The sequence below is a fragment of the Thermobia domestica genome, unplaced genomic scaffold, assembly GCF_964235325.1.
Source record: "Thermobia domestica unplaced genomic scaffold, izTheDome1.hap1.1 HAP1_SCAFFOLD_239, whole genome shotgun sequence".
In the NCBI taxonomy this organism is placed as follows: Eukaryota; Metazoa; Arthropoda; class Insecta; order Zygentoma; family Lepismatidae; genus Thermobia; species Thermobia domestica.
In genome coordinates this window covers 252,646-279,764 of record NW_027655958.1, presented here as the reverse complement: position 1 = coordinate 279,764, position 27,119 = coordinate 252,646, and the positions used below count along the sequence as shown (strand labels likewise).

The 27,119-nt window shown below is 37.2% G+C and overlaps 1 protein-coding gene across 4 annotated transcripts in view; it reads left to right on the top strand.

Moving 5' to 3' along the window:
• The window catches only part of l(2)gl (LLGL domain-containing protein l(2)gl), a 243,921-nt gene that overhangs the window by 8,510 nt on the left and 208,292 nt on the right, over window positions 1-27,119 (top strand). For all 4 annotated transcript variants that reach the window (XM_081747438.1, XM_081747437.1, XM_081747435.1 and 1 more), the window contains exon 2: window positions 17,479-17,566. In XM_081747438.1, coding sequence (XP_081603564.1) covers window positions 17,483-17,566 — 84 coding nt within the window. In that variant the 5' untranslated portion in view covers window positions 17,479-17,482. The remainder of the gene's footprint in view (window positions 1-17,478; window positions 17,567-27,119) is intronic.

Genomic DNA, 27,119 nt, shown 5'->3' with positions numbered 1-27,119 from the left:
TATGATGCTATGTATAAACTTCTCTTACTGTTCTGGTTCTTTTGACCTTCAAAGACTCTTTCAATCCATGTATTATTCCATGTACAAAGAGATGAAGATAAGGAGTGAGAAAGATGCGACATGAAAAGGAAGAAAAGTTGACAAAATTTCCCCATTTCAACTAGAATTTCCCGCATTCCCGTCAATGCTAAGAATTTCCCATTTTCCGGGAAATTTCCCGCCATCTGACAACACTGTTTCCGGGATATTGGCCAAAAAAGTTCCGATTTCGGGAGATTTAAGGAGCCATATTTCGGGAACCGTGAATCATAGAGAGATCATATTGGTGTTGATCGATACCAATGCCAGTTATTGAGTCAATAATTATTAATATATTTACAATTTCGAAAAAAAAAAAAAATAATTCTTTAAAAGTTCGTTCTGGCAATGCTCTTCGAGCATTCTCAACTTATAGTGTTATATTTTTTTGATCATTATATGCAAGTAAATGCTCATAATAACTTTTAACAACCACTGATTCTTCATGATTTAGTTTGATATCTTCTGTTACAGGAATCCTTGGTTTGATTTCAGTCATTGGTTTGTAATGGGCAATATTTTGTCCGTGAACTTTCTCGGCTTCTCGTTTCTTCCCACATTTTCGTTGCACTAATTTTTTAAACCGTTTACTTTCATTGATTTTGCGTCTCCTTTACCCAACAGGGTATAAGCATCAGACGTAAATAAATTGAAAGATTTTTTTTTTTTTTTGTTTACGTTATTAGGGTGCAGGTAGTTCGCATTCTCGTTGTTAGTACGGCCAGTCTGGCGTTCGATCCGCGTAGAGAGTACAGATTCTGATTCCAAATCATAATTGTAGGTTTCTTATTGAAGCTGTAGCTTTCAACACTAATGATGTAAAGTGTTCGGGCCATATGTAGAGTCGTTCTGACGCGTGATTGGCGCCATATTAAAGACTTCGACTAACATAGGGCCCTTCAAGTTTTACTGCAAGTGTGTGGCTGCTGCTTGAGAATATACACCTTTCTTATCCGTGAAACTAGAACAGACACATACCGCCTTATGCAGAGTCGTTTTAGCATATGATTAGCATTGTACTAAAGGCCTGACTACTGCAGGAAACATGTTGGTCGGTCTTTAGTATGGCACTAATCACGCGTCAGAACGGCTGCATAAGGCCCATAAATTTCGTTAAAATGAGCAAAGGAAGGTAGCTGATTTTGGTGGACGACACTACTAAAGCGATTATTTACTTGGTTGAAGAAAAACTAATCGTAATTTATCTTCCAGCTTTGCATTATAATTACTTCACTATTTTTGTTTTTTAAGGTAATAAAATGGGTAAGCAAAAATACAGATATAAAAGAAATTCTGATTAATCTGTATAAATCCTGTTAGCATTCCCATATTAAATGTTGATAGTATCCCTTTAAACTGTCCATATGTAAACTAACTTGAAAGGAGCATTAACTGACGAAAATAAACCAGTATTACAAGGAGGAACCATATCAGTTGAAGTCGTGATGTCAGAAAGAAAGTATTGTTGCCCTTGTGTCCTTCATATAAAGGTCATGTCCACTAGTCATTTTACCTGGGGAAGGATTGCCGACGAGGAAAGTCGTCAGATGTGTTGAAACAAATTAGCGAAGTAATGTGATATGGAAATGGGAATTTAACAAAGACTACAGGTAGTGTGTTGATTTTCTTTCTGGTGCGGCTAGCAGGCAAGCTGCAAATGCAGCATTCAACAGCCATATGTGATTTTGGGCTTACATGAACTTACGAACGCTGCTATATGATAAATAATTTGGTGGGATCACAAGACAGCATGTGTCCAGCCAAACCGTAAGAAAGCTAGAAGTTCGATATAATTGGTGCTGTCCGACTCGTGCTGCTTGATACCAATTTTTCTTCTACAATTCGAGGTTAGGCTCATATTCTACAGGGGCACGGCACAAATACATAACTGTTTACCGAAGAACAGAATAGGTTGATGCTAAATGCTAATTGATATTATGCCAGATTTTCCAATTATGTTTTTGTATCATCATCATCATCATCATATGTATTCTGCCATTATTGGCAGGTCACTTGCTGCAAGTGAGGTGCTTCCATGCTCCACGGTCTACTCTTCGTCTTCACATGCGATTTCTCTCTTTTAATATCGTCCATTAATTTTAGTCTCTTTCGCCTTCTCTCTCTTTCTTGCCACCATATCCTGTACCACGTCCCTCATGATACAATTCCTTCTTCCCCAATGTCCCAACCAGATTCTCTTCCTCTTCTTAATAATATCTAAAACTGTTCTTTTCTAACCCTCTTATTCGTTTTCCGCTCAACCCAGCTAATTTTCCCATTCCTCTCCACATTCACATTCCAAAAGCTTCCAATCATTTTTGCGTAATGTCCTTGTTTCTGCTCCATACAATACAATACTCCACATGTAGCACTGTGTCTTTCTCTCAGTTCTTTAGGAAGGTTCCACAAAATGGTATTTTCTTCCTTCTAAAGGTTTCTTTCACCCTTCCTGTCCTTGCTTTTATTTCACAAACTTAGCACCGCTTCTAATTTCTCCTCTCCTACTTCTCAGTTTTGTTATATTTCATTTATTTAGTCTTATTTTACATGGAGAAGCTAAGCATACCTTGTCTCCTACTCAACCACGCAAATGAAGAGTGTAAATTTTATAATTACAAGTATTAAAAATAATAATCATAATAATGCTTATCCAGGGGGAAGATCCAGGACCGACTTCTGTGGGGGCGGTGGGTTCTCATACTGCTACTTAGAGCTACTTTTAACAGCTCCAAACTCTGGAATGGGTTTTATTTATATGTATAAAATAAGAAAGTTTCGTCTTCTGGTGGGGGGGACGATTGCCTCCCGTGGATCCGCCACTGTGCATATCTACGGCTATATGACAAAATTACATATTGTATAATCAAATACATATAATTAATGCTCGAGAAAAACATGCACTACCCTCACAAGCACACATACAATTACAAATACGCATAGAGGCCAATAATTTATATTAAGATAAAATTGAAAACATGTAAAAATGGATTACGGTATAGACAGTAAAGAGGATTACACCATAACTACGTATTCTTTTATCATAGGCGACCCACAATTCATAGCTGCTGTCCAGGTTGCATAGAAGATAGGGAATGCTCTGAACTTCAAAATATACAATATATAACTCATTTATCATGAAAAAGAAATGAACGCGGGTTAGTTTTTCTTGGGGTTAAATTTGTTCGGATGATTTTCTCAAAAACGAGTTATGCGCTTTTTTTTTCTCAATTTTCATTAGTAACGTGATAATCCAGTATAATTGAGGAGTTTGATGTAATAAGGGCGTAAGCGAGTTTACGCCCCTTTTGCATCAAAACACATTAGTGGCTTTTGCCATGTTTGTTTAGCCTCCAGGTAACATTTCAATTCAATATCGGAATAAAATACTGCCTATTACATTCTTTTACTTATGTAAGAAAAAACACTACTTAAATTTTCAACATCGTTTTTCTCCAACTGCATGTTTCAGACTTACGCCTTTATTGCATCAAACTCCTCAATTCATATGTGCTGAAAAGAATCTACAAGGGATACTTCATTAGTGATTTTTTTAAAACCATTTTCTGAAAAACAACGCAATTTTGTTCATATTTCATAAATAAATATTATAAATAAATTTCATAATTATTAACTTGACAAAATGTCATAACCCATTTGTGCTGAAAAAATGTACGGGAGCTAGTTTATTCTTGGCGGTGAGTTTTTTTATTATTATTTTCTCAATAGCATTAATATTATATAAATTATATCTTACGGAAAAAATCAAGAGTAATTTACTCTTGGGGTGGTTTTCTTTTCAGACTACTTTCTCAGAAACAATTTTGTTCATATTTTAAAAATAAATATTTCTTTATTATTATTATAGTTTTGCATAACCCACTTCTATGGAAATATCCACAAGGGGTAGTTTACTCTTGGGATTTTTTTCATTAAATTTGTACGCTTTTCTTATCCTTTTATAGACAGATATTTCATTAATAGCCGTAACATATGGCATAAGTAATTTCTTTTAGAAAAATCTACAAGAGGGTAGTTTAGTTTTCGGGATGGGTTTTCTTTCGGTAAAGTTTTCTGAAAAGGCCTTAAGATTTTGTTCGTATTTTACCAGGAAAGGATGACGATACAAAAGAGAGATTTTTAAGAAAAAGTGGAACGGATATTTGACCAACTCCCGCGATGCCATTTCAAAATTCTGTTGCGGGCAATGCGAAGGTAGGATGAGACGATACTTTCAAACCGATTGTAAGGAATGAAAGTCTGCATAAGGAAAGTGATGACAGCAGTGTTAGGCTCGTGAACTTCGTCACATCGAAAAACTTTATCGTGATGGGTAACGGCCAGACCCGCACCTCTGGTTGCGGGTCTGGCCCCCCTTAAACTTTTCTTGGCCCCTCCAGTCCTTAACACAGAATGCTATTATTAATACAAAAAACCCAGTTTAGTTATTTGTAAGAAAATCTTTAATGACTTGCCCCTCCCCCAAACTCTGACTGGTTGCGGGCCTGGTAACAGCGATAATAAGAAAGAGATTATCGAATAAACGAAATATTCAGCATCTGAAAACGGAGGGGTCTAATTCACGGAAATCAGAGGAGAGCCAGGTGAGAGGAGAATACCAGATTGAAGTTTCGAATAGATTCTCGGTTTTAGAAGGTTCGGAGTACACTAGTGTTGAGGATACTGGGATTGAAATTAGAGATAGTATTAAAAATTTCAGGAAAAAAATGGATACACGCAGAAATACGTAAGAACAAACTATGGTTCGACCAGAAGTGTACTAAACTAGCAGAGGAGAGATAACAGGCAAAATTGCGTTGACTATAAAATCCGAACGAAATAACAACACAAAATTTCGTATATATCAGGTGGGAAACTTCTAAAACTTTTAGAACAAAGAAACGGGATTTTTTTGAAAGTCAAAATTAAGGAACACGAAGATAATAGTGAAAACAAAAACGTTCGGGATATGTATAAGGGCATCAACGAATTTAGTATCAAACTCGTGATTATATATAAAAGAAAGCCAACAGAATAGTTCTCACTTATACAGATACCATCTTAAGTAGGTGCAGAGATTTCTTTGTCAATTTGCTTAACACAAACATTAGTTTTTGGAGAAAAGGAAATGCACACAGCAGAACCGTATACTCCAGAGCCTAACCGAATAGAAGTGGAAATCGTTATTAAAAAGTAAAGAAACACAATCTCCTGGTGTAGATGAAATTCCGGCTGAGTTAATTTTATGTAGAGGGGAGAAATTGTGGAACAAGATACACAGGAACTCGTTATCTGGAACAAGGAGGAATTGCCACAAGAGTGGAAAGAATCAATCATTGTTCCAGTTAACAAGAAAGGCGACAAAATTGATCGAAATAATTATCGAGGAATTTCGCCTACCTTCTGACAGTATCTTATAAAATCCTGTTAAACATTCTATTACCAAGATTGACAACATACGCAGATGAAATTATTTTAGATTATCATTGCGGATTAGGCGAAATTGATCAGTTATCGACCGGATATTTACAATTCGACAAATACTCGGAAAGGAATGGGAAGACAATACCAAGATAACATCAATTATTTATTGATTTAGAAAGACTTACGATCCTGTTTGGAGAGAAACATTGTACAACATCCTTACAGAATTCGGAATACCAGAAAAGCTAGTTGGGGAGCTTTTGTGAACGCGGCATTGAACCTCCTGGTTCCATAGGCCATAGAGTTAGTTATTTCCCCAGGAAAATGTTTCATTAATAACTGCAGCACAGCATGGTTTAATTAAGGAATTGGAGCGAGAATGTTTAGTACGGTGTCCCGTACCTTTTATTTATATTATTTTTTTTATTAGGATCACGCAAGCACTTCTTTTGAGATTATAATTGTCAGTACATGTGTACGGCCGTTACTCCACACGGTAACTCTTCAGCAAAAACGAATTTTGGAATTTTGTACTTTGCAATAGATAACGAGAGACTGTCGCTCGAGTTCGTTAGTATAGAGTACGTCCGTTAGTATCTTCACGGGCAACATGACTTTATAGCGGTGGCTATGCATATCTCGTTTTCTGTTAATGAAACAAAGATGTATAATTGTAGAATACTAGAAGTTATATATCGTGCCGTTAGATGCCAGCAGTCATCCGGCAGTGGTTGCCATCTACCGGACGAAATCGAAACTTCACATGATCCTTTTATTGTCTTAAGCAGCGTTTATTACTATAATTGTGGTTATTTTTGTTTCTGGACATTTTGTTCGAAACTAATATTTTATTCAGCTCAATGGAGAAACAAGGCTTTACTGTATTCTTCTACAAGTCTTCTTAAATCTTGATAGAGGACATGGTAGCTCAGTGGTAGAGCGCTTGCCTCTAATGCGTGGAGTCCCTGGTTCGATTCCGGGCCGAAAAAAATGTGGTGCGTAGCATTGTATGCGTGGGTTTTCTTAGTGTACTCCAGTTCCCTCCCACATTTCCATTCCACCAATTGTTCCATCGTCATTAAATTACCTAAATCATCGTCTTCCGTAGCCTAAGGGGCATAAAGCTGGAAGATTTCATTTAGTTTAAATCTTGCATCCAGAATTGTACTAACAATTATACTCTTAGCCTTTTCAAACACATTGCTCACTTTGGACCTTAAAATGTAACGAAGTCCATTTTCGTTTAAAGTACAGTAAACAATGAATAATTGCGCTGGTGATTAAAGACTTTTATCATTAGTGCAATATTATCGAGTTTCCAGAGTGATGCTATCCTTATCTATAAGAGAGAAAGAGATTGGTGTTGCAATCTTGATAAATGGCGAACAAGTACATTGCTGTTAGCAGCAGATTTCAGCAATCTCATTCGATGACTTAAATTGTAGAGTAAAACGGACATAAAATAGTTATCAGAGCCTATTTCAGAGAAATAAATGTCAGGAAACCAAAGGGATCTGTATGTTTATCAGAAGAATCTTGCCGGTTTGTGCTTAAAAGCTGAATTGACATATACAGGGTGTTTCAAAACAACACCGACAACGTTTATGAGGCGATTCCTGACACCAAGATAAGACAAAAAGTATAGACCAACTGGGGTGCACAAATGCTTCCTTTCGGAGTTATAGGCTGCCGAAAACATGAAAGAATGAACTTTAAAGGTCAATAGCTCCAAAACTGTGGGACCCACCGTAGTCAAGTCAAGAAACTAATATGTGCCCTATCCAAAAATCCATGTTTCAGAATCCCTAAGGGACTCACGCAACAATTTTGAGTTTGACTACGGGCATATAATTTGAAGTACTCACCAACTACCTCTATAAAAATTGTCGCGGAAGTACGGCAGGATTCTAAAACATGGGTATTTGGATACCAGTTCCTAAGTGAAGTCTTGACCCCCAACTAAGGTAGGCCCCATAGTTTTGAAGCTTAAAGTTAATTTTTTCATGTTTTTGGCAGCCTATAACTCCGAAAAGAAAGCGTTTTGCACCCAGGTGGTTTATATTTTTTTAAATCTTATCTTGGTGTCAGGAATCACTTTCCCAACGTTATCAGTTTTGTTTTGAAACACCCTGTATACTGTTCCGAAGACCAATGTAGCTACATAATTACCATTAATATAAATGAGATCTCTGGCAGATTACTTGACACAAAATGAAATTTTTTCGTGCTCTACAGTCCTTTGACGCAGCAGTTATCTATTTTAATGCCGTAAGCAGTTGTAGTTCATACTTCCAGTGTTTTTCTTCAACCATGCTCCTCAGAGCAGTTATTTTTCGGACAGTGTCTGAACCAGTTTTTTTGTTCACTTTTCAGTTACATCCAGTATTGTTCTTTTCCTTCCTTCCTTCCTTCCTATTACCAACGCTTTCCTCTTTCATTTTCTACCATATAGTTTTCTTCGTACTTGTCCACAGCCTGTTTCGAAAAATTTTAATTGTTTTAATTAAAATGTTGATATATAACAGTTTCTCCAGCTATTTAAATGTTTGATTTCATCAGACCAGTATAATGCTAGAGGGAGTTCCATATAACTGTATACAAAGTCCCTAAGAGATTGCCCTGAACGCTGATTGGCTCCCTGTAGTCCAGCGTTTCCCAACCGGTGTGCCGCGAATGGGCCGCTGGTGTGCCGCGATAAAATCGAAACAAATTATCAATTCTATAGGAACCAAATTACAAGACAGGGGAAAATGTATATTTGTATTTCACATTACTATGAACCTCTACTATAAATCTACAATTTAAAGTTTTATACTGTGTTACTTTTCTGTACATTTTTAATGTTGAAAAACGTATTTATCATTGTCATGATCATTATTGCTCCTTTATTGTTGCAGACTATTTCGTAACTTGAAATTTTAACATATCATTCAATAAATTCAACAAAGCAAACATGCATACAAATTACCTACATTTGTGTTTTAAAAGTATAGGAGATTTGCTTATTTATTCGTTATTTAGTGATCTTCCCTTTTAGTTAAAGGTTAGATACAGTTTTCGAAAGAGAAAGTGGAGTTTTAAAACCCGAGTCCTATATTTCATTCCAATTGTTTTCTATTTTAAAATTAGAATAAAAAATATGCATAATGATTTACCACGGGGGAAAATTAGTGATCGAGCTTTCTTCTCTGTAAGAAGGAGATAAGTAATCATATAAAAATACCACAGTATTTTATATTTATAAATAATAATAGTAATAGTAGTATTGTATAATATATATATATATAATATGGGTGTGCCGCGAGAATTCAAGTTACACCTGTAGTGTGCCGCAAGTTGAAAAAGGTTGGGAAACGCTGCTGTAGTCAATCACCATTGAAATTACAAATGGTTAGAGCCATCTTAGGGTCTTCACGTCTGATGAAACCAAATGTTTAGTTAGGAAAAAGAAAAACATTTCTGGTTGGCGAAGCTCTTCCACATCAATATTTAAATTAAAAACTTTATGCTCTGCTAAGAGTTATGTTGAATTACTAAAGAAAAGCTAACATGAACCACATAGGTATTGTGATTGTTATAAATTTCTGTCGCATAGAACACGTACGATACTGCAGTTTGGGAGATCCGGGTTCGATTCTCGACGGGAATTCATGTGGTTGGATCCCACGTTAAGCTGTAGGGCCACTGAAAGGGACGATGTTTAACTTGGTTCAGTAACAGTTCAGTGTTAGCTTCTGTCTGTTTTTTTTAAATTTTTTTTTTTTTTACTTCGCGAGTTTATCATGACAGATTCAAAAGCTTGTTTGTGCTCCTTCCTGGCCAAGACATTGATTGATTGGCGAAGTCGTTGATTGATTGATTGATTGTTAAAGTTTAACCCTTTGACTACCAACGGGATACAAGCGTCCTATGCAAATAATACAAACATCGTTGGGAATTTGTTTTTAGAAAAAAGATACATGTTGTTATCCCATCGGGTCAGATGTGATCAGGAGACTGTGTTTAGTTTACAAAACTGTGTACAGATGTCAGGAATATTCCACATGAAAGGAGTCGTACATATAAAAGATCGTTCACATTTAAAAAAATGGTAGTCAGAGGGTTAATAGAGACTTCAGTAGTGAGCTGTTTCAATCTCAGTAACATTTTAGGCAGCCGTAAAATGGTTCTCTGAGGTCTGAGTATTCTGGACATTTCTAATCTTTTTGCAAAAGTTTAAGAGCCTTAGTGGATGGTATAGAAAATTGACCTATTAGCCTCCTTCTTCCACTACACGGTAATGAAACAGATATTTTTTTTTCTGAAATCCAGTGTTGTCAAGAAATTCGAACTGTTTGATAGTTCTCGGCTAGAATAGGGGGTAAGTAAAAGCTGATCTTTTCTGTCACTTGAGAAAGGAATGCAGTGTCTTAAATGTTTTAGCGAAGAAAAAAAGTAACCAGGAAACTCTAATGGCTTGTTGTTTTGTTATATGACACTTTCACTAGAAAATCTTTCTTCTTTCGTTGAGAAGGAATAAACCATATGCAGGCAGTTGGTCAAAATGTTCATTTTCGGAGCATCTACTTTTCGTTGGCGAGGGGGAGAAAGAGAGAAGCAAAGTGGTCCCCCAAACCCATATGTGTAAGTCATTAATCACAGTTAAAAGGGGTCCAAAAATATGGCAACGTCCTTGGGCACACGTTATGTTACAATATCACTGGTAAGAGAATACGACTGTTCGGACAGTTCCGAATACCATCCACTGAGACCATCTTGTTGCGAGAACTGTACAATAATGTACCGAATACTCAGTGGGACAATACAGTCTTCACAATACGGACAGTTAGCACCACGTACTTAAACATGAATGTGTGAAATGAATGTTTGATCCGCAATCGAGCCAGGATCACGTTATTTCGACGACTAGTACGCGATGACGTCTGACGTGTGCGTGATGCTTGGATCGATTCTAAAAGGGGCGATTTTCTTGTAATAGAAAGGAAGGGAAGGTTGTAACAATAGATTTAAGAATAATAGAAAGATGTATGAATGGAAATTTTATAGCAAAAGCACGCGAAACAGAAAACTCGTTGCGTCAGCTTATTTGTGGTTGGTTGGAATAGAAGTTATGAACTATTGAGATGGTCAAAGACTAGCATCATTGAAGGTGATTTCACTGCTCCCAACACGAAACACTTCAGCGATAATGCCATCTCGATAGTCAAAGGCACATGTTGTTGGTGGAAATGTACAAATTCGCCAAGAACTTCCGCCATATATGTTGTAAGTGTTTTGGATAATTTGGAGTCCCATCCTATAACACGCCCCTCTTAGGTGGCAACTCTAGTTTTACTGTAAACTCAGAGCATCGTCTCATGAGGTCTTGGTGCTAAAAGGGACACTAAACTCTCCTCTAGTACAAAATGTTAGCGTTGGCAACTAAGCTAAGAATAAACATGTGCATTATTTATTTGTACGCTTGTCCGATAGTCATAAGGACAAGTTCATTGTCTGAAGGTCAAGGTTGTGATCTATTAGTACATTCTGACCAGTCTGCTATCTTGGTTTCGTCGACGATTTACATAGTTCAAGATATTTACATAAGATTTTCTTATAGTATAAACACACGCATTGTCAAAATATAATAGTCTTGTGTGTGTGTCTCGCATTTTTTTCAGAATAAAAAATGTGCATACCATTGTTTATTGCTTGTAAATAGTTCATTTTACTGCACAAGATGGCGACGTGATGAAAGATGTTTACATCGTGCTCAGATCATCACGTCTTGAGAACATGTAACTGAGCTCAGAAGCATTCATGTTCCCACAGCCATAGCAAACTAATTTGGAAGCATTATTACCATACTGCGGTTTTGGTTGGACGGCACAGAATACAACTGCACAATACGCCTTGGTCCTTGATGAACTCTATACTTGATTTTAATTTCACAGCTCGCACTAGTTACCATAGCGCGTTTTTCTCAAACTGTGGTTTGCAGATCACAAGTAGTCGTCGAGATCTGGTCTTGTTGATCTTTTAGATTGAACATTACTCCAAAGAATATAGAAAAAATAGTAAATTCAAGCGGATTGCTATCATGCTATATAGTTAGAATTTTAAAAGATGTAGATTGCACAAATTCTAATCAAATATATACAAAATTGAAAGTGACTATGCTTATTCTTGAACCACCTGAACGATAGCAATCAAATTGTCAACATAGATTAGGTTCGGGCCTGGGATGGTTTCATTTTTCACTTTAAGGTTGGTGTAAAGGGACAAGTTTTGCCGATAGATGTCACTACGGTCTTCGTATCTCTCTCATGTATTTTTTACCTTTTACGAAAATTTACAATTTCCCTTACAAATTTTAACCTGAAGACTTAAAATTTTTAGCAAAGGAACTTCATAATCTATCGAAGGTAACAATCCGTGCCGATTTTTCATTTAGAATTTTCTTCTTTGTTGAAACCAAGGATCTTATAAAATAGAGAATCTGCCCATATATATCTTCATCCTATTAAATCAATGAAGCCAAAAAAACAACAACAACCGAGAATCGGCACGTCTGATTGGCTACTCTCGTTTATGCCATCGTCTGATTGGCTACTTTCGTTTCCGCCATGATTGTTGGCTCAAAACATTGCGATCCTTTTGGCTGGAGTGGACAGAGTAGGGGTGGCGAAACTATGACGTATGGCTTCTAGATTTTGTTGTAAGGGCAGATCCTCTATTTTATAAGATCCTTGGTTGAAGCAGTTCCACCGTTAAAGGTTTGGACATCCAACTCAACAATGAAGAAAATTCTAAATAAAAATTTGCCACGGATTGTTGCCTTCAATAAGGTATGAAGTTCCTTCTCTAAAAATTTGAAGTCTATAGGTTGAAATTTGTAAGAGAAACCGTGTATTTTCATGAAAGGTAAAAAATACATGAGATACGAAGACTGTAATGACATCTATCGGCAAAACTTGTCACTTTAACTATCCTTAACGGTAGAACTTAGGGTAAGGGGAGAGGGAGATACGTAAAAGTAAATAAAACTTAATAACTGTTGAACCACCGAACCGACCTCGATCAAATTTTCGATATAGATGAAGTTGGCGCCTGGGATGGTTTTTATCATTTCACTTTGACGGTGCAATGTAGGAAAGGGGGAGATATATAAAATAAATAAGTAAATAAAATGAAAATAGAAATGGAAATGACTGTCTTTGAGACTTCATATCTCTTGAACCACCCGACCGATCTCGATCAAATTATCAACAGATGTGGTTCGGGCCTGGGATGTTTTTTTTTTTTTTTTTACATCATTTTAATTTGACGGTGCAACTTAGGGGAAGAGGACGGGGGTATTTAAAAAATGATTGAAAATGACCGATATTAGTGTTGAATCAGTAGTGTTAGGAGTCGCTGAGATGAACAGTGACACTTCCGACACTGTTTAGATCCAAATTCAGCTCCGCAACTTGGGGGAGATGTATAAAAATTACCGAAAATGCCAGATATTAGTGTCGAATCCACAGTTTTCGAGGTCGCTGAGACGAACAGTGACACTTCCAATCTCTTTTAAATACAAAATCAGCCCCGAAACTTTGCGAATATGTAAAATGATCGAAAATGACCGATATTAGCCTGTGCCGTTTAAATCCAAATTCAGCTCCCATTGCCCTTTATGTCCAAAATGAAACATGTTCTCCCCGTGCGAAGAACGGGCAGACTGCTAGTAGCTTATAAAATGTATTATTATGAAGTATTTGTGGTAGCATTCATTTATCACGATCATCATTATTATCATTATTGCCATTCTGCCATTATTGGCAAGTTTCTTGTTGCAACTGAGAGGCTCCATGCATCACTATCGCGTTCACCTCTGGTGCTTGGGGTCCCGGGTTCGATCCCAGCCCTCGCCAAGTGAACTTTGTGGTGGACAAACACCATGTGCGTGGGTTTTCTCGGGGTTCTCCCGTTTCCTCCCACTTTCTTCATTCCACCATTTCATTCATTCCTCATCATCACCGTCTCCTTTAGCCTAACCGACATAACCGTGGGACGTAAAACTCAAAGATTTCATTTCATTTTCATGCATCACTATCTCCCTTCGTCTTGATACAGGCATTTTGTTTCAGTACCGTTGATCAACTGCAGCATCTCGCTCCCTCCCTCTTTTTGCTTCCACCATACCTTCCAGCACCTCCTTTTCTCAAACAATGTCTTAATCAGTTTATCCTTTTATAATTTTACCTAATATTGTTCTTTCCTTACCCACTAATCCTTCTAATTGCGTACTGTAAAGACATTATTAGAAATTGTGCATGTAATAATTTCACAAAATAAAATTAATCCTTAAACTGTTGACTTAGCACATTTACATCGGTTCTAGTTGCCAAGCTCGCGTGAAAGACACAGAACATTCGCTGAATTTTAGGGCGTTGGGTAGGAACAATAGTCCTGGCTGGATTGCAGTGGCATATCAATCAATGCTGCTAAGAATTGATTACTGATTTTTTCCCTGAAGGTTAAATTTATTTCGTATGTTTCTCAGGACTGGAGAACTAAGCATAAGCATCCTTGGTCATTATATCCAACACTAGCGCAGCGTTCGTCTGCTGGGTCTGAGAGAAAAACAGTAAATTTAGTGGGGACATCTCTGAGAATATAACAAAGCAGAATTTCATCAAAGGAAGGGAGTTCATGCACTTAGTTTCATGTCCTTTCAGGACAAACGTGATTTTTGTATATATATATATATATCTTAATAAAGTAAATGCTTATTGTTCCATAATATCTTATTGAAGAAGGGAAGAGTTAAACCCCACCTGTGCACACCTTTGATTTAGCTTCTATGGCAAGTTCTTTCAGTCCTCCCCTATATGTGTGATGATAAAGAAAGATTATAGTGTGAATGTAGATATTGGTTTGTACAGAGATTACAAAGACCTGGAAAGTCGGAAAATATCAAAGAATTTGACTTTTGTCAGGGAAGAATCAAGGAAATCATTGAAAAGTTCTTTAATGTCAGGGGAAACAAAGTAGTCGTTCTCGATAATGAAGGCAACTTTGAAGTAAACATGTTATTCGGGATTTAGGGATTAATTAACACAACAATGTAAAATAGTACTTTACAGATGCATTAAGTTATGACAGTGTGTATTGTGCCATGATTAGTGGTTAGGTTCTTAACACTGCAATCAATTGAGCTACAGCATCTTGAGTCTCTTAATGTAGAAAGGTGGCGTCTCTGATCTGAGCTACGTACGTCTTCTTAACCGATTTAAAATAAGACAGGATTCTTAATTCTAGCCGTTTATATATATGTTGTGCATGTTCAAGCATAATTCTTCGACATAGATGCACTCCCTGCACTGATTTTAGTTTTTTTTTTTTATGATCTTTTCCGGTGGTTCCACATAAATTTCATGAGGATCTAACAATAGTCTTCGGAGCAAGACCATGAAACTTCTCAGTGGCTACAGTGTCCATACCATAATTGTGTGTACACGTATGCTCACGCATAGTTTTGATATAAGTGCACCAATTTTGTTAACAGCTTTTTGTTTGGGGAAGTATGCTCTCGCGGTGGTTTCATATAAATTTCATTTAGAATCTGATGATAGTAGTCGGAGCTAGACCATGAAATTCCCCAACGGTTGATAGTCATTGGGGCTAGATCATGAAACTCCCCAACGGTTGGTAGTCATTGGGGCTAGACCATGAAACTCCCCAACGGTTGATAGTCATTGGGAGAAGACCATGAAACTCTCCAACGATTGGTATTCATTGGGGCTAGACCATGAAACTCCCCAACGGTTGGTAGTCATTGGGGCTAGACCATGAAACTCTCCAACGATTGGTAGTCATTGGGGCTAGACCATGAAACTCTCCAACGATTGGTAGTCATTGGGGCTGGACCGTGAAACTCCCCAACGGTTGGTAGTCATTGGAGCTAGAACATGAAACTCCCCAACGGTTAATAGTCGTTAGGACTAGACCATGAAACCTCAACGGTTGGTAGTCATTGGGGCTAGACCATGAAACTCCCCAACGGTTGGTAGTCATTGGGGCTAGACCATGAAATTCTCCAACGTTTGCTAGTCATTGGGGCTATACCATGAAACTCCCCAACGGTTAATAGTCATTGGGACTAGACCATGAAACTCCTCACCAGTTGATAGTGTTAATACCGTAATTAACCATCATCTCATGCATAATTTCAACGCAGATGTACAGATTTCGATTTTTCTTTTTTAGTTCTAGAGAGTGAACTTTCTTGCAGGTTCCATATAAATTTTACCGGGATCTAATGAGTCTTTGGAGTTAGACTGTGAAACTTTTCAACACGAATAAAAAGTTCACGTATAATTCTGTATCTTGTAGACCAACTTAATGTATTTGGTCACGCATGTTTCATAGACTGACGCGTTTTATAGGAAGTGAAAAAAATAAACTAATTTTTGTCATGGAGATATTTAAACCATTGTCATGAAAAGTTTACAAGAATATATGGGAACCCTATTGTAAAGAAATTGGTTACGTAGAGAGTGGTCGAAAAGTAAGTTTGTTTTTTCGTGGGCAAAATTTGTACGTATAGTGAAGCCAACACGCAATGAAAACTGGAAGCTCACATACAGACAACGCATCGAACTTTTTCAATCGAATCGAATCATAGACTGCTTCGGGAGATAATAGAAAGTCGAAAGGGTGTGAATTCGAGGTTCATGATGACTGCTGAGGTCCAGACCATTTTTGCAGTTGTGACAAGAACATCATGAAAATGTACTACTGGCCCAAACAAACTGTCAGTAGGACTTTCCGTTCATCCAGAATAGGTAACTGAATTTCTTGGAAGTCGTACTGTTTTTGTTTGGGAAGTGTAGAGGAACACCCAGGACCTATAATTTCTTCCAACACCTTCCAGAAAACTATACTCTTTTGTATACGTAACACAGGGTGTGGCCCAAAGATGGCATTGTCTAACCCGTTTGCTCGTCTGTCGGGTTTTTGGACACCCATATCCATTGCGCGTTAACTTCTGAAAAGTCGAATTTTTATACACAATATGTTCGATACAAAAGTTGAATTTCCATGCCAGTTCCTAGTTGTATCCGTCATTTTGAATTGCCTACTTCATCTGTAATAACTGGTGTTGGAGCGGTTGCATTTTGACAGGAATAAGGCAGATCGGTAAGATTCACCGATCCTCCTGAAAGAACTTGCAACATATACAGTTCATGCATTCAGCACCACCATTCCACCTACTCTTCCACCATGTGCATTTCAGCCTGAGTTTTTGACATATTACCCGTCGCACGAGTCCGTACATTTGTTTTGTAGTGGCGCTGCTGTTGTGTTTATGTTTTGGCACTGGGTGAAGGGGGTCGGTGGGAGGGAAGGCAGGAATGGTTTTCCGTATTCCTTTACAGGGTTGCCAGGACGTCTTCAGGTCAGGCAGCCATCTAGATATTTTAATGTTTGATTCTATATCAAATAGTTTTATATATTTCTTGCAAAACGACTTGAAATATGTACACACTACTGTGACGCAAATTTGATTCTGTTCATATCCTTTTGATTTTCTCGAAAACCTGACAATAAAAGAAATGTCAAGAAACTAGTACCTCTCGCGACCCTGCCATGTTGTTCCTACCACTTGTAAACAAGGAAGTTAGTTCCCAACTTCGCCGCATGCAGAGAAAAATCAGACGAGTAATAGTCCATAAGAATCCGATTGCACGTCCTCCTTTTGTAGATAATAAAACGCAGTACTTTTTGTAACGACATTGTTTCCGCCAAGGCGATAGTCTCTAGCATCAACTTCAGAGTAGTTGCCTCTTGCCTGCCAACTTATAACCTGGCTTTAATCCCACAAAGAAAACTAAAGCAGGGTGCATTACTTTTCGATCTCTTCTCATATAATGTTGACATTACATGTTTAAATAATATAATGATTCTATTTTTTAAAAAAAAGTTGAAAGTAATTATGTTTATTCTTTGCAGAAAAATGTTGAAGTTTATACGAGGGAAGGGATACCAACCCTCAGCAGAAAGACAAAAACTACAAAAAGAATTATTTTCTTTTAAGAAGGTAAGTAAAAATTATAGTTTAATTTCCATTTTTCTAGTTGTATCTGTGTTTTTGTTTATTGTATAATTCTAATTCAAGCTAGATGCGATATCCTTGGACGAGGACCTGTGGATATAAGAGTAAACATGACTTCTAAAACAAGAGACTTCAACCTTTTGATATTTACAGACAGGCAAAAGATAGGTAAATAATTTGTATACCAAGAAAATAGAAATTAACCAGTCAGTTTATTATTAATAATAATCAGTTACTAATATTATTATTTGTGTTTTCAGTTATAATAAACATTGTTCGATACATATCGTATTCTGCTTATTCATGTTGTAGCATATGAAAAACTGAATTTCCTTGTAGATAATACAGAAGCTTATAGGCATGTATATACCTGTAGACGACTTTGAAGTGTTCGTTCACCTATAATATTCCGTCCTTCCACTACTGGTTGTGTTCTATGGGACGACTAACTGACGATTGCCCGACAGCCTACTTTTTACTGAAGAGGACTTCTTTTTAACTGTACAAGGAGTATTTTATTTCATTTCTGTTGAGACAGTCTCCAGAGGGCAGAAATTGCGCGCACCTTTATGGTCGCGCTACATGTCGTTGCACTATAGCATTTACATTGGAACATCAAACATCCGGTTAGCGATACTGTTTAACTAGGCTGGAACAACTGCAGTGTGCATTGGAAAGAGTTACAATGTAACCTTCAATGATCGATAGACGCCCCTCAATTTGACTACTTTGGCAGACACATTACACAGTAATGCCTCAATAGTGCAAATGTCCCGTTTTTGTGCTAAGTGTGCTGTGTGTCGTCCCCTTTGCATTTCGTCTATGTAAGCCGGTTAGCCGCTTTATACATCAGATTGAACTAGCTAAATGAGTACTTGCCTGCCATTTAGCAATTGATGAACACCATTCAAAGTGTTAACATCAACTTCCGTTGAGTATTGCCGGGGTGTTCGTGGAGGACCGATGTAAGAACGACTCGAACCAGTATATAATGAAACCAATAACTTGGTTGTAGAGCACTTACTTCTGATGAAATTACCAGGTTCGATCACATATTAGTAGCAGGGTGTCTACTGATCCTGGAAATATACTGAAATTTTGATCCACATACTGGAAAAATCATGAAACTGATAATTTGTCAACAATACTTTTTTGTAATTGTTTAATAGTCTTAGAAACAATTTTGTATTAATCGAGATTGTAATTTTTTCCAAAGCAGGAGTTGTATACATTTTGTAATTAGACATTTAAAGCAATTGGTGGAATGGAGAGCTGTGAGGGGAGTTGGGAGGCCCTTTAAAAAAATGTTTTAAAAATCATTGTATTTAAAAAAATGAAGTTTAACTAAATTTATTAGAAATAAAATATTCTTTTGATGGTAAAACAATTACAAACCTGAAATCATCAAGAGTGTGATTATTCTTAAGGAGCTTTAAAAAATCATTGTATTAGGTACAGGAATTTTGCTGATAGTTATATTGAATATACTGGAAATATACTGGAATTTTGAAAATGAAACTCAGTAGACATCCTGAGTAGTCTTTTGAAGGACGACATTGCATCATAGTGTCTTTGTCATTTATTTCCGTTTTTCTTCAGTGGTATGACATAATTTTGAAATATTAAACTTTCTTTTTTTCTTTCTTTTTTTTTTTTTTTAAACTGCATTCAATATATACAGTAAATTTCAAACCAACCGGCTTTCACAAACAGTTTATTTTTGTTTTCTTTTTACACTTTCATATTTTTATAACATACTATATAGATATTGCGTCAGAGTTTGGATCAGAATGATATAACATTGTGAACGCCGATGACCGTAAAGAAATAATAGTGCATTTTTTTAAAAATCTTTTTTCGTGTGTAACGACTGCATGCAATAAAAAGGGAACTAGAGTCGTGTTTTATTTGTAGTTACATTTCAGTTCGCTTTCTCGGAAGCTTGCCATTAGCGTCCAGCGATATTAATCCATGTTTTGAGTTGTGCGATACCACTTGGACAGTGGAAAACTGAATTTTTTCAATAGCGACATAAATCCGTTTGGAGTATGTTTATGCTTTGTGTGGTATGTTTATAGTTGAATTGCATTGAATTTTTAACGCTACCTAGAGAGGAAGAAGTTATTTGATTTACTTAACTGCCTGAACGAACGTTACTTCGGCTTATAACCAGGGGCGTACTCAGCGGGGGGTCTACCGGGTCCGGACCCCTCTCCAAACACTGTCTAACACAGCATATCGTCCCTACGCCTCGAAGAACCGCTATGTGTTAAAACCACAACTTTTCAGGAGAAGCAAAAAACATTCTAAACTTAACATTTTGCCAAATATACACGAAAACACTTGAAAAATATAAAAAAATTGGTTCTGCGTATATTATGCACTAGACATTGTTGTAGCTTGCTCCAACAATATTATATTATTATTTTAAGTTTACGTAGCTCATGTTGATTTATTTTTTGCGCCTTTATAAGCACATAGAGGATCAATACGTAAGTGATGAGAACTTAGAGCCTTTAATTTCAAATCTATTATTTTTTCATTGTTGTGGCGAAACAATTGAATATTCACTTATCACATTATAAAGGACACTGTCTGACAACTTTTAGGTTTATTTGCACAGCATAACTCATTTTCGACAAAAACGTCACATAGCGGTTCTTCAAGGCGCAACGACGATATATTTGTACACTTCCTCAATAAAATTATACCTGCTTAGCAGGGAAATGATTGATGTAGCATGAACATTTGGTCTTACACTTTATCTGTGCGCTATCTCATAAAAAACAATCTAGTAAGAACTGTATGGTGTAATGTGGTGTCTCAGTGGATTTGACACAACATAAAAACTGGTGAAGAACAGCGTTCCGAAAAGCCGACTCGAGGTGACTGGAGAAAAAAAAAGGTGTAGAAGAAGAATGTTACGTAATAATTGGTGGAATGAGAATGTGGGGTGAAACGAGAGAACGTCAAAGAAAAAAGCAAACAACGGACACGATATTGTCCATCAGAAACTCGTGGGTGAGCATCGAACCAGGGACTCTTCGCACCGGAGAGGAATGCTCTAGCACTGAGCCACCGTATTTTCTAAAGATGTACCACATTGACTTGACACCTAGTCTTCCGTTCCAGGCGCTGCTATCGGCTGAAGGAATTCCACTTTCTTTCGCCAAAGCTCTCTTGCTTAGTAGCAACAGCTGAACCCTTATTGGCTGAACGTGTGGGCGTGAGCTTTAGTTTGCATTTTTTTTGCCACGGCTCAAGACATTTTGGCAGCACTATAGTAGCTAGCACGTGTACCTTCCTGGTGTATGTGGACTCGGGTTCGATTCCCAGTGGGAGATCATTGAACTCATTACGGTGGATCGTGTTACGCCTTAAATTGAAGTTTTTCGTCTCATAGCCTCAGTACCGAAAGGGATTAGATTGGATATGAGTTTTTGCGTCTCGTTCAGCAACGAGACCATATGAGATGTGGACCTACAGCTTAACGTAGAATCCCATCCACATGAGCTTTCACTGGGACTCCCTCGCCAAAGGCGCGTACGCCGTCCACATAGCCTTAAGGGAGCTCGGTATTAACTGGAACGTTAAACTTCAAGGAATAAATAATTTCATTGACTGCTTACTCACATCTTTAAATATCCCTTCCTTTGTGAAAATTTTACATTCTTTAATGTATAATTGTAATTCTTATAAGTTATTTCAAATAATCTTAAATTGATGTATAATGTAAATGCATTTTGGGAAAGCAAGGTACACTTAATAGACTTGGAAAAGAAAGCGAGAAAATCAAATTATTAAAGTCCGCGTTCATTTCAAAGAAAAAAAAAAATAGAGAAATAATTCTCCATATAAACCAATAGGATAAAATAATAAAGATGGCAGAGAGCATGGTTATTGGATGTTAATCCTCGTGGCCATGGGATGTAAATTTATATCGTTGTTTAAGCATAAAGAGAGAATAATCCCAGCTCTCGTCGGTTTAGTTACTTTTAATTATATTTTAAGATTAAATTGAATAAAATACGATACGAGTTCACATTCAATCCTCGATTTGATAAGTTTTAAAGTAGCCTGCTGCATTCTATATCTATTCATATTGTTCAATAAGTAATTCTTAACACGAGTGAGTCTATGACACTTTTTTTTAGAGGAAGTGAATAGATAGTTGACAGCAGAGCATTTACAGATTGTTTTTTTTTTTTTTTCATTCATTCATATGTTCTTGTGTATATGTAGTTTTTTCTAAGTGCGTTCGTCCAACGGATGTCCATCCGTTACGTCAACGACCAAACCCCGCCTCTTCTTTCCTGTGAAAATTAGGGAGAGGAGAAGTTATGTATGACATCGGGATGTGACAGACTGCATATGAATCGTCATCGCTTCTTTGGATAATGTCCAATGTAAGAGAGATTAGCAGTTAAGGATGGAATAACTTTTTTCTTTTTTTTTAAATATTATTTCCTGGCATGTTGCATCGTACGATTCGTGCAGTATTGTCGATACGACCAGTTACTTTTTTTTTGTACATTCACTTCGATTGCATATTCATTTAAGAGGCCTCATCCCGGCGAAATTAAAATACCGCTAATTTTACAGTAATTGTGTGATATCTTCAAATAGATAAAAGATAATTGAAATGTGGAACAACAGCGCCCTAGACAATATTATTTTGCGTGAGGTACCATTATCGCAAGTCATCTAGTGGCTTGCCGGTGTCAGCCGTTTAGAAACGCGAAAATAAATGGCAATTTTCAAAATGGCTCGAAATCGAAAGCAGATAAGTGAGTCGTGATAGCGGCATCTAATATAAAATTATATTGCCTAGGGCGCTCTTGTTCCACGTTTCGATTATCTTTTATCTATTTGAAGATATCACATAATTACTGTAAAATTAGCTGTATTTTAATTTCGCTGGGATGAGGCCTCTTAGCTAAAATTTCTCAACATGCAGCATCTTTTATATCTCAGTCGTGTATTTTTTGGACATATGCTTTATTATTATTATTATTATTATTATTATTATTATTATTATTATTATTATTATTATTATTATTATTATTATTATTATTATTATTGAAAGATAATCTACACGCCATCCAACAACGAAAAACCTGAGGTATTTCGTGTGCTACTTTAAAAGTACGAATGAAATAATGTATCTGTTATTGTGAATATTTTAAATTGACATACAGATTCGATACTGTCGACAATGAACTTACGATCTGCATATTCTGGGCCAAGAGTGTCTAGGTGAAAGTTTCAACATACATTACGACATTACGGGAAAAGTAATTCAATTTGTAGGTTCCAAAATATAATATCTGCTTATTTGTAACGCTTTCTTGATTAACAAGCAGATAAACTAAACAGTAATGTGTTTGCCTTTTCAGTATTATGAAAGCAACCGTTAAATACGAGCCCGAATGGATACCCTTGGGACTTCTTTGTCCACTTGGATATTCTCGACGTACAAATTCGTCCAAGGTAATCGCAGTGGTAGGTACAGCGTTAAATGGGTTAATGTCACGGTCTGATATATATATTTGTAAATCTGACTAGTTGATCCGGGGGCCCCGTGGTTCAGTGATAGACCACTTATCTCTTGTGGGTGGGGTCCTTGGTTAGATCCTCGACCAAGTAAGTTTGTGGTAGACAACATCGTGTCCGTGGGTTTTCTCAGGGTATTCCCGTTTCCTCCCACTTTCTCATTCCACTAAGTCTTCCATTATCATTCACTTGCCTTTATTATCGTCTCCTATAGCCTAAAGAGCATAATTGTGGGACGTTAAACTGAAATGTTTCATTTTTGATTAGTTGATCCGACCCGGTAGGACATGACTATGTCAATGGAAAAGAGTTGTCTGAAAGAAAATTACATGTTATGTCAGAGGAAATAAGAGCGTATAGAACGTTTTACATGTACTTTTTTTGTTGGACGGCAATATCATCACCACCCCAAAGCTTCTACAAGTTCTTTACTATCATTCACTTTCATTATCCATTCGTCCAGTTTAGTCTATAGTGCGTGAGCGAGGGACGCAAAACTAGAAATTTCATTTGATTTCGTTTCTGCTGAGATAGGTACTCACTCTTCCGAAACGATGTTTATATAAAAAGAAATCACACCAGGTGTATTCTTTGAGAAAGTCATACAAAAGGGATGTTGCAGTAGCTCTTAATGATATTCTAATAATAAATGGTTGAAGTAAAGGATCATTACGAACTTATCACAGGGGGCATGGTGACTCAGTGGTAGAGTGGTTATCTTTGGCGCGTAGGGTCCCTGTTTCGATTTCCGGCGAAAATGAAAATTAAATGAAATCTTTTAGTTTAATGTCTCATTATCAGGGCTCATAGCGAGTCACTTTTTAAAACTAAAAGTTACTTTTTTTTTTCAAGTTGGTCACTAAAAGTTACTTTTTTTCAAATTTGTCACTAAAAGTTACTTTTTTTGGAGGTTAAAGTGACTTTTTTTGTGTGATTTATGTTTTGCGTTGGCAGTTTTCTAAAAAAATATATTATAAAAATAAATGAAAAAAGGAAGAAACTTGTTACTTATTACTCTTCTGAAAGCTTCAGTACTTGCTGCCACATCGGAAACAGCTTTATTCTCACTTCAGCTTTTATTCTTTCTAAAGCACAGTAGATGGTTGGTGGCTGCTTAAGCTCTCAAGGTGGGGTTGAGAACCCTTCTGTGTCTATTCTTTCTTCTATCATAATAGTCTTTTAGTTTTCTCTCGTAATAGTTAACGCTCCGCTCAACGTTGTGTGTGTATGTTTGTGTGGTTCATCATGTTCGTCTTGTGTTATGCTTCTTATATGACTTTTTAAGAGTAGGTGATGAATGCCCTCAATGCTAAGTTGAATATAATGTCCAGGATGAAGAAACTCGGAAATAGGCCAGAACTGGTTCCACTTACTCAGAAGCTTCTTACATCTGCTAAGTCTGCTTACCGTAACTACAAAGCATACTTTAAAAACCTAAGAAAGGAGGAAGCTCAAAGAAGAAAAGATGAAACAAAACAACAAACAAAGAGAGAGGTGATAAAGAAATTGAGAAAGGAAAAAGGGACATGAGATTTTGGTCACTTTTCAACTATTTACAAGAGACCAAGCCGCTATGAGCCCTGCATTATGCATGTTACACTAAGGGAGACGAATGAATTAGGGAAGGGAATGATGATAGAAGAATTGGTATGAAGAAAAAGTGGCAGGATACGGGACTACCCGAGAAAATCCATGGACACGATTTTGTTTTACCACAAACTTATTTGGCCGGGGATCAAAGCAGGGTCTCCACTTCCCAGATGTAAGCGCTCTAGATCTCCGGCCAAGTAAGTTTGTGGTGCATAACATCGTGCCCATAGGTTTTCTGGGGGTTATAGTCCCGTTTCCTCCCACTTTATCATTTCACCAATTCTTCCATTCTCATTCACCTGCTTTTATCGTAGTCTCCCTTGGACTAAAGGGCAAATTCGTGGGATGTTCAACTGAAAGATTTACCAGCTTATCACAAGAGAGATCTGACCGTCCATCTCACCGTCAAAATTTCAGGAATTGCCGAGTATCTACCATAACTCTCTCATCATCATAGGTATTCTGCCTTTATTGGCAGGTCACTTGCCGCAGCTGAGAAGCTTCCATGCTCCACGGTCCTCCGCTAACCTTTTCGTCTTCGCGTATGATCTTTCTGTTTTAATATTATCCATTAATTGTAGTCTCCTTCGCCCCCCTCCCTCTCTTTCCCGCCACCATACCCTCTAGAACGTCCCTCATGATACAATCTCTTCTTAGGCAATGTCCCAACCAGTTTCTCTTCCTCTTCCTAATAATATCTAAAAGTGTTCTTTTCTCACCCACCATTTCTAACACTCTCTCATTCGTTTTCCGCTCGACCCAACTAATTCTTTCCATTCTTCTCCACACCCACATTTCGAAGCCTTCCAGTCGATTTTCGTCACCTTTACGTCCATAAAATAGCATTCATTAGTAGTTCAGATTTTCGTAACGGTTGAACAGTTTGTACACGACTTTAGCGTCCTCAGTTTAGACCAAATTGATCCTGATTATCATTCGAACACACGATTTTGCTGCGACATATTTTGGAAGTCCGTAGAAATGGTGAAATGTAAACAGCCCAAAATAATCTAATGAAGTGTCTGTATATAGTTGAATAGCGTCTTCTTTCAGGTTCTCATTACGTTTGCAGTATAAGACAATACTCAGAGTGCTATGCCATGCATTACATTCGCGCGCCTCACTGGTGTCTGGAAACGCATCACTAATTTCAGTGTTGATCCCGACAACTTGCTTCGTTGCACGTGATTTATTGTTAGTGAATGTTCCCAGTAGAGTACGTGATCCAATGTTTCTTGTCGGAAGCACTTTATGTGATAATGCAGAAAGTGCAAGGTATCGAAATTGAAGAGTTGTGTGACATTTTTCGTTAGGTTCTAAACCTTTCTCTTTTTAAATAGGTTACTCAACCACTGAAAATCTTCTATTTTTATGGATTTCCCACTTTGCCGATATGATAGTTGAATCAGTAGAGCCAACGCGGATATAAAATAGCATATCCACATCATCTCTATTTTTTATCCATACCTGCAACATCTTAATCTGCACCCGCATTCTGGGATAATGAGATGACATACGTACTGTATATACAACTTATTTGCTTTACAGTGAAACCGACACCTTCATGATACAGACAGACTTTTTCGTCCCGCCAAATATATAGGGAATGGAAATCAACATCTAAAAATCGAAAGTCATGAAAATATCCCGTGGAAACGCGCACTTACGTGTGAGAATAGAACAGAGAACTTGAAGAGGTCGATCATTTCAAGTATATGGGAAGTATTTTGACAGGAGACGCTTACTGTACCAAAGAGATCAGGTTAAGAATTGCCGTAGTCAAAGAAGCATTCAACAAGAAAATATCACTCTTAACTAGCAGCCTCAATATTGGACTTAGGAAGAAATTGATCAGGTTCTGTATATGGAGTATTGGACTCTATGGTTATCAAAGGCTTTGACATTAAGGAAGTTAGAGAGCTTCGAAATGTGGTGTTGGAGGAAGATGGAGAAGATAAAATGGACAGAGTGAGTAACCAGGTGTCTATCAGTCACGAAAGTCATAGAAAAATCACGAAATCAGAAAACGTTCATGAAAGTCGAGAAAAAGTCACCAAATTTAGCTTTTAGGTCACGATTTTTTTTTATATGGAGAATTGTGATATAGACTGGAAACTTTTGTTCTGTAAAACGTCAAGATTCACCATCAAAAATGTCGCTTCAGATTCAAAAGTTCTACTATCCCAAACTCCGGGTTGCATTGTATATTGGACACACTGTAGTACAGGACCAGAGGAACCCCCACCCAGCGATGCGACAGAGGGGCATTTTCCTCTCAATCCTCCAATAATATCTAATGTAATAATTCTAAATATACCACCTTTTATGCTTTTTTTAAGGTCTTCTCAGATAGACTTCTGACAGGTAAATTGTCAGGTTGATAATTCAGTGTCTG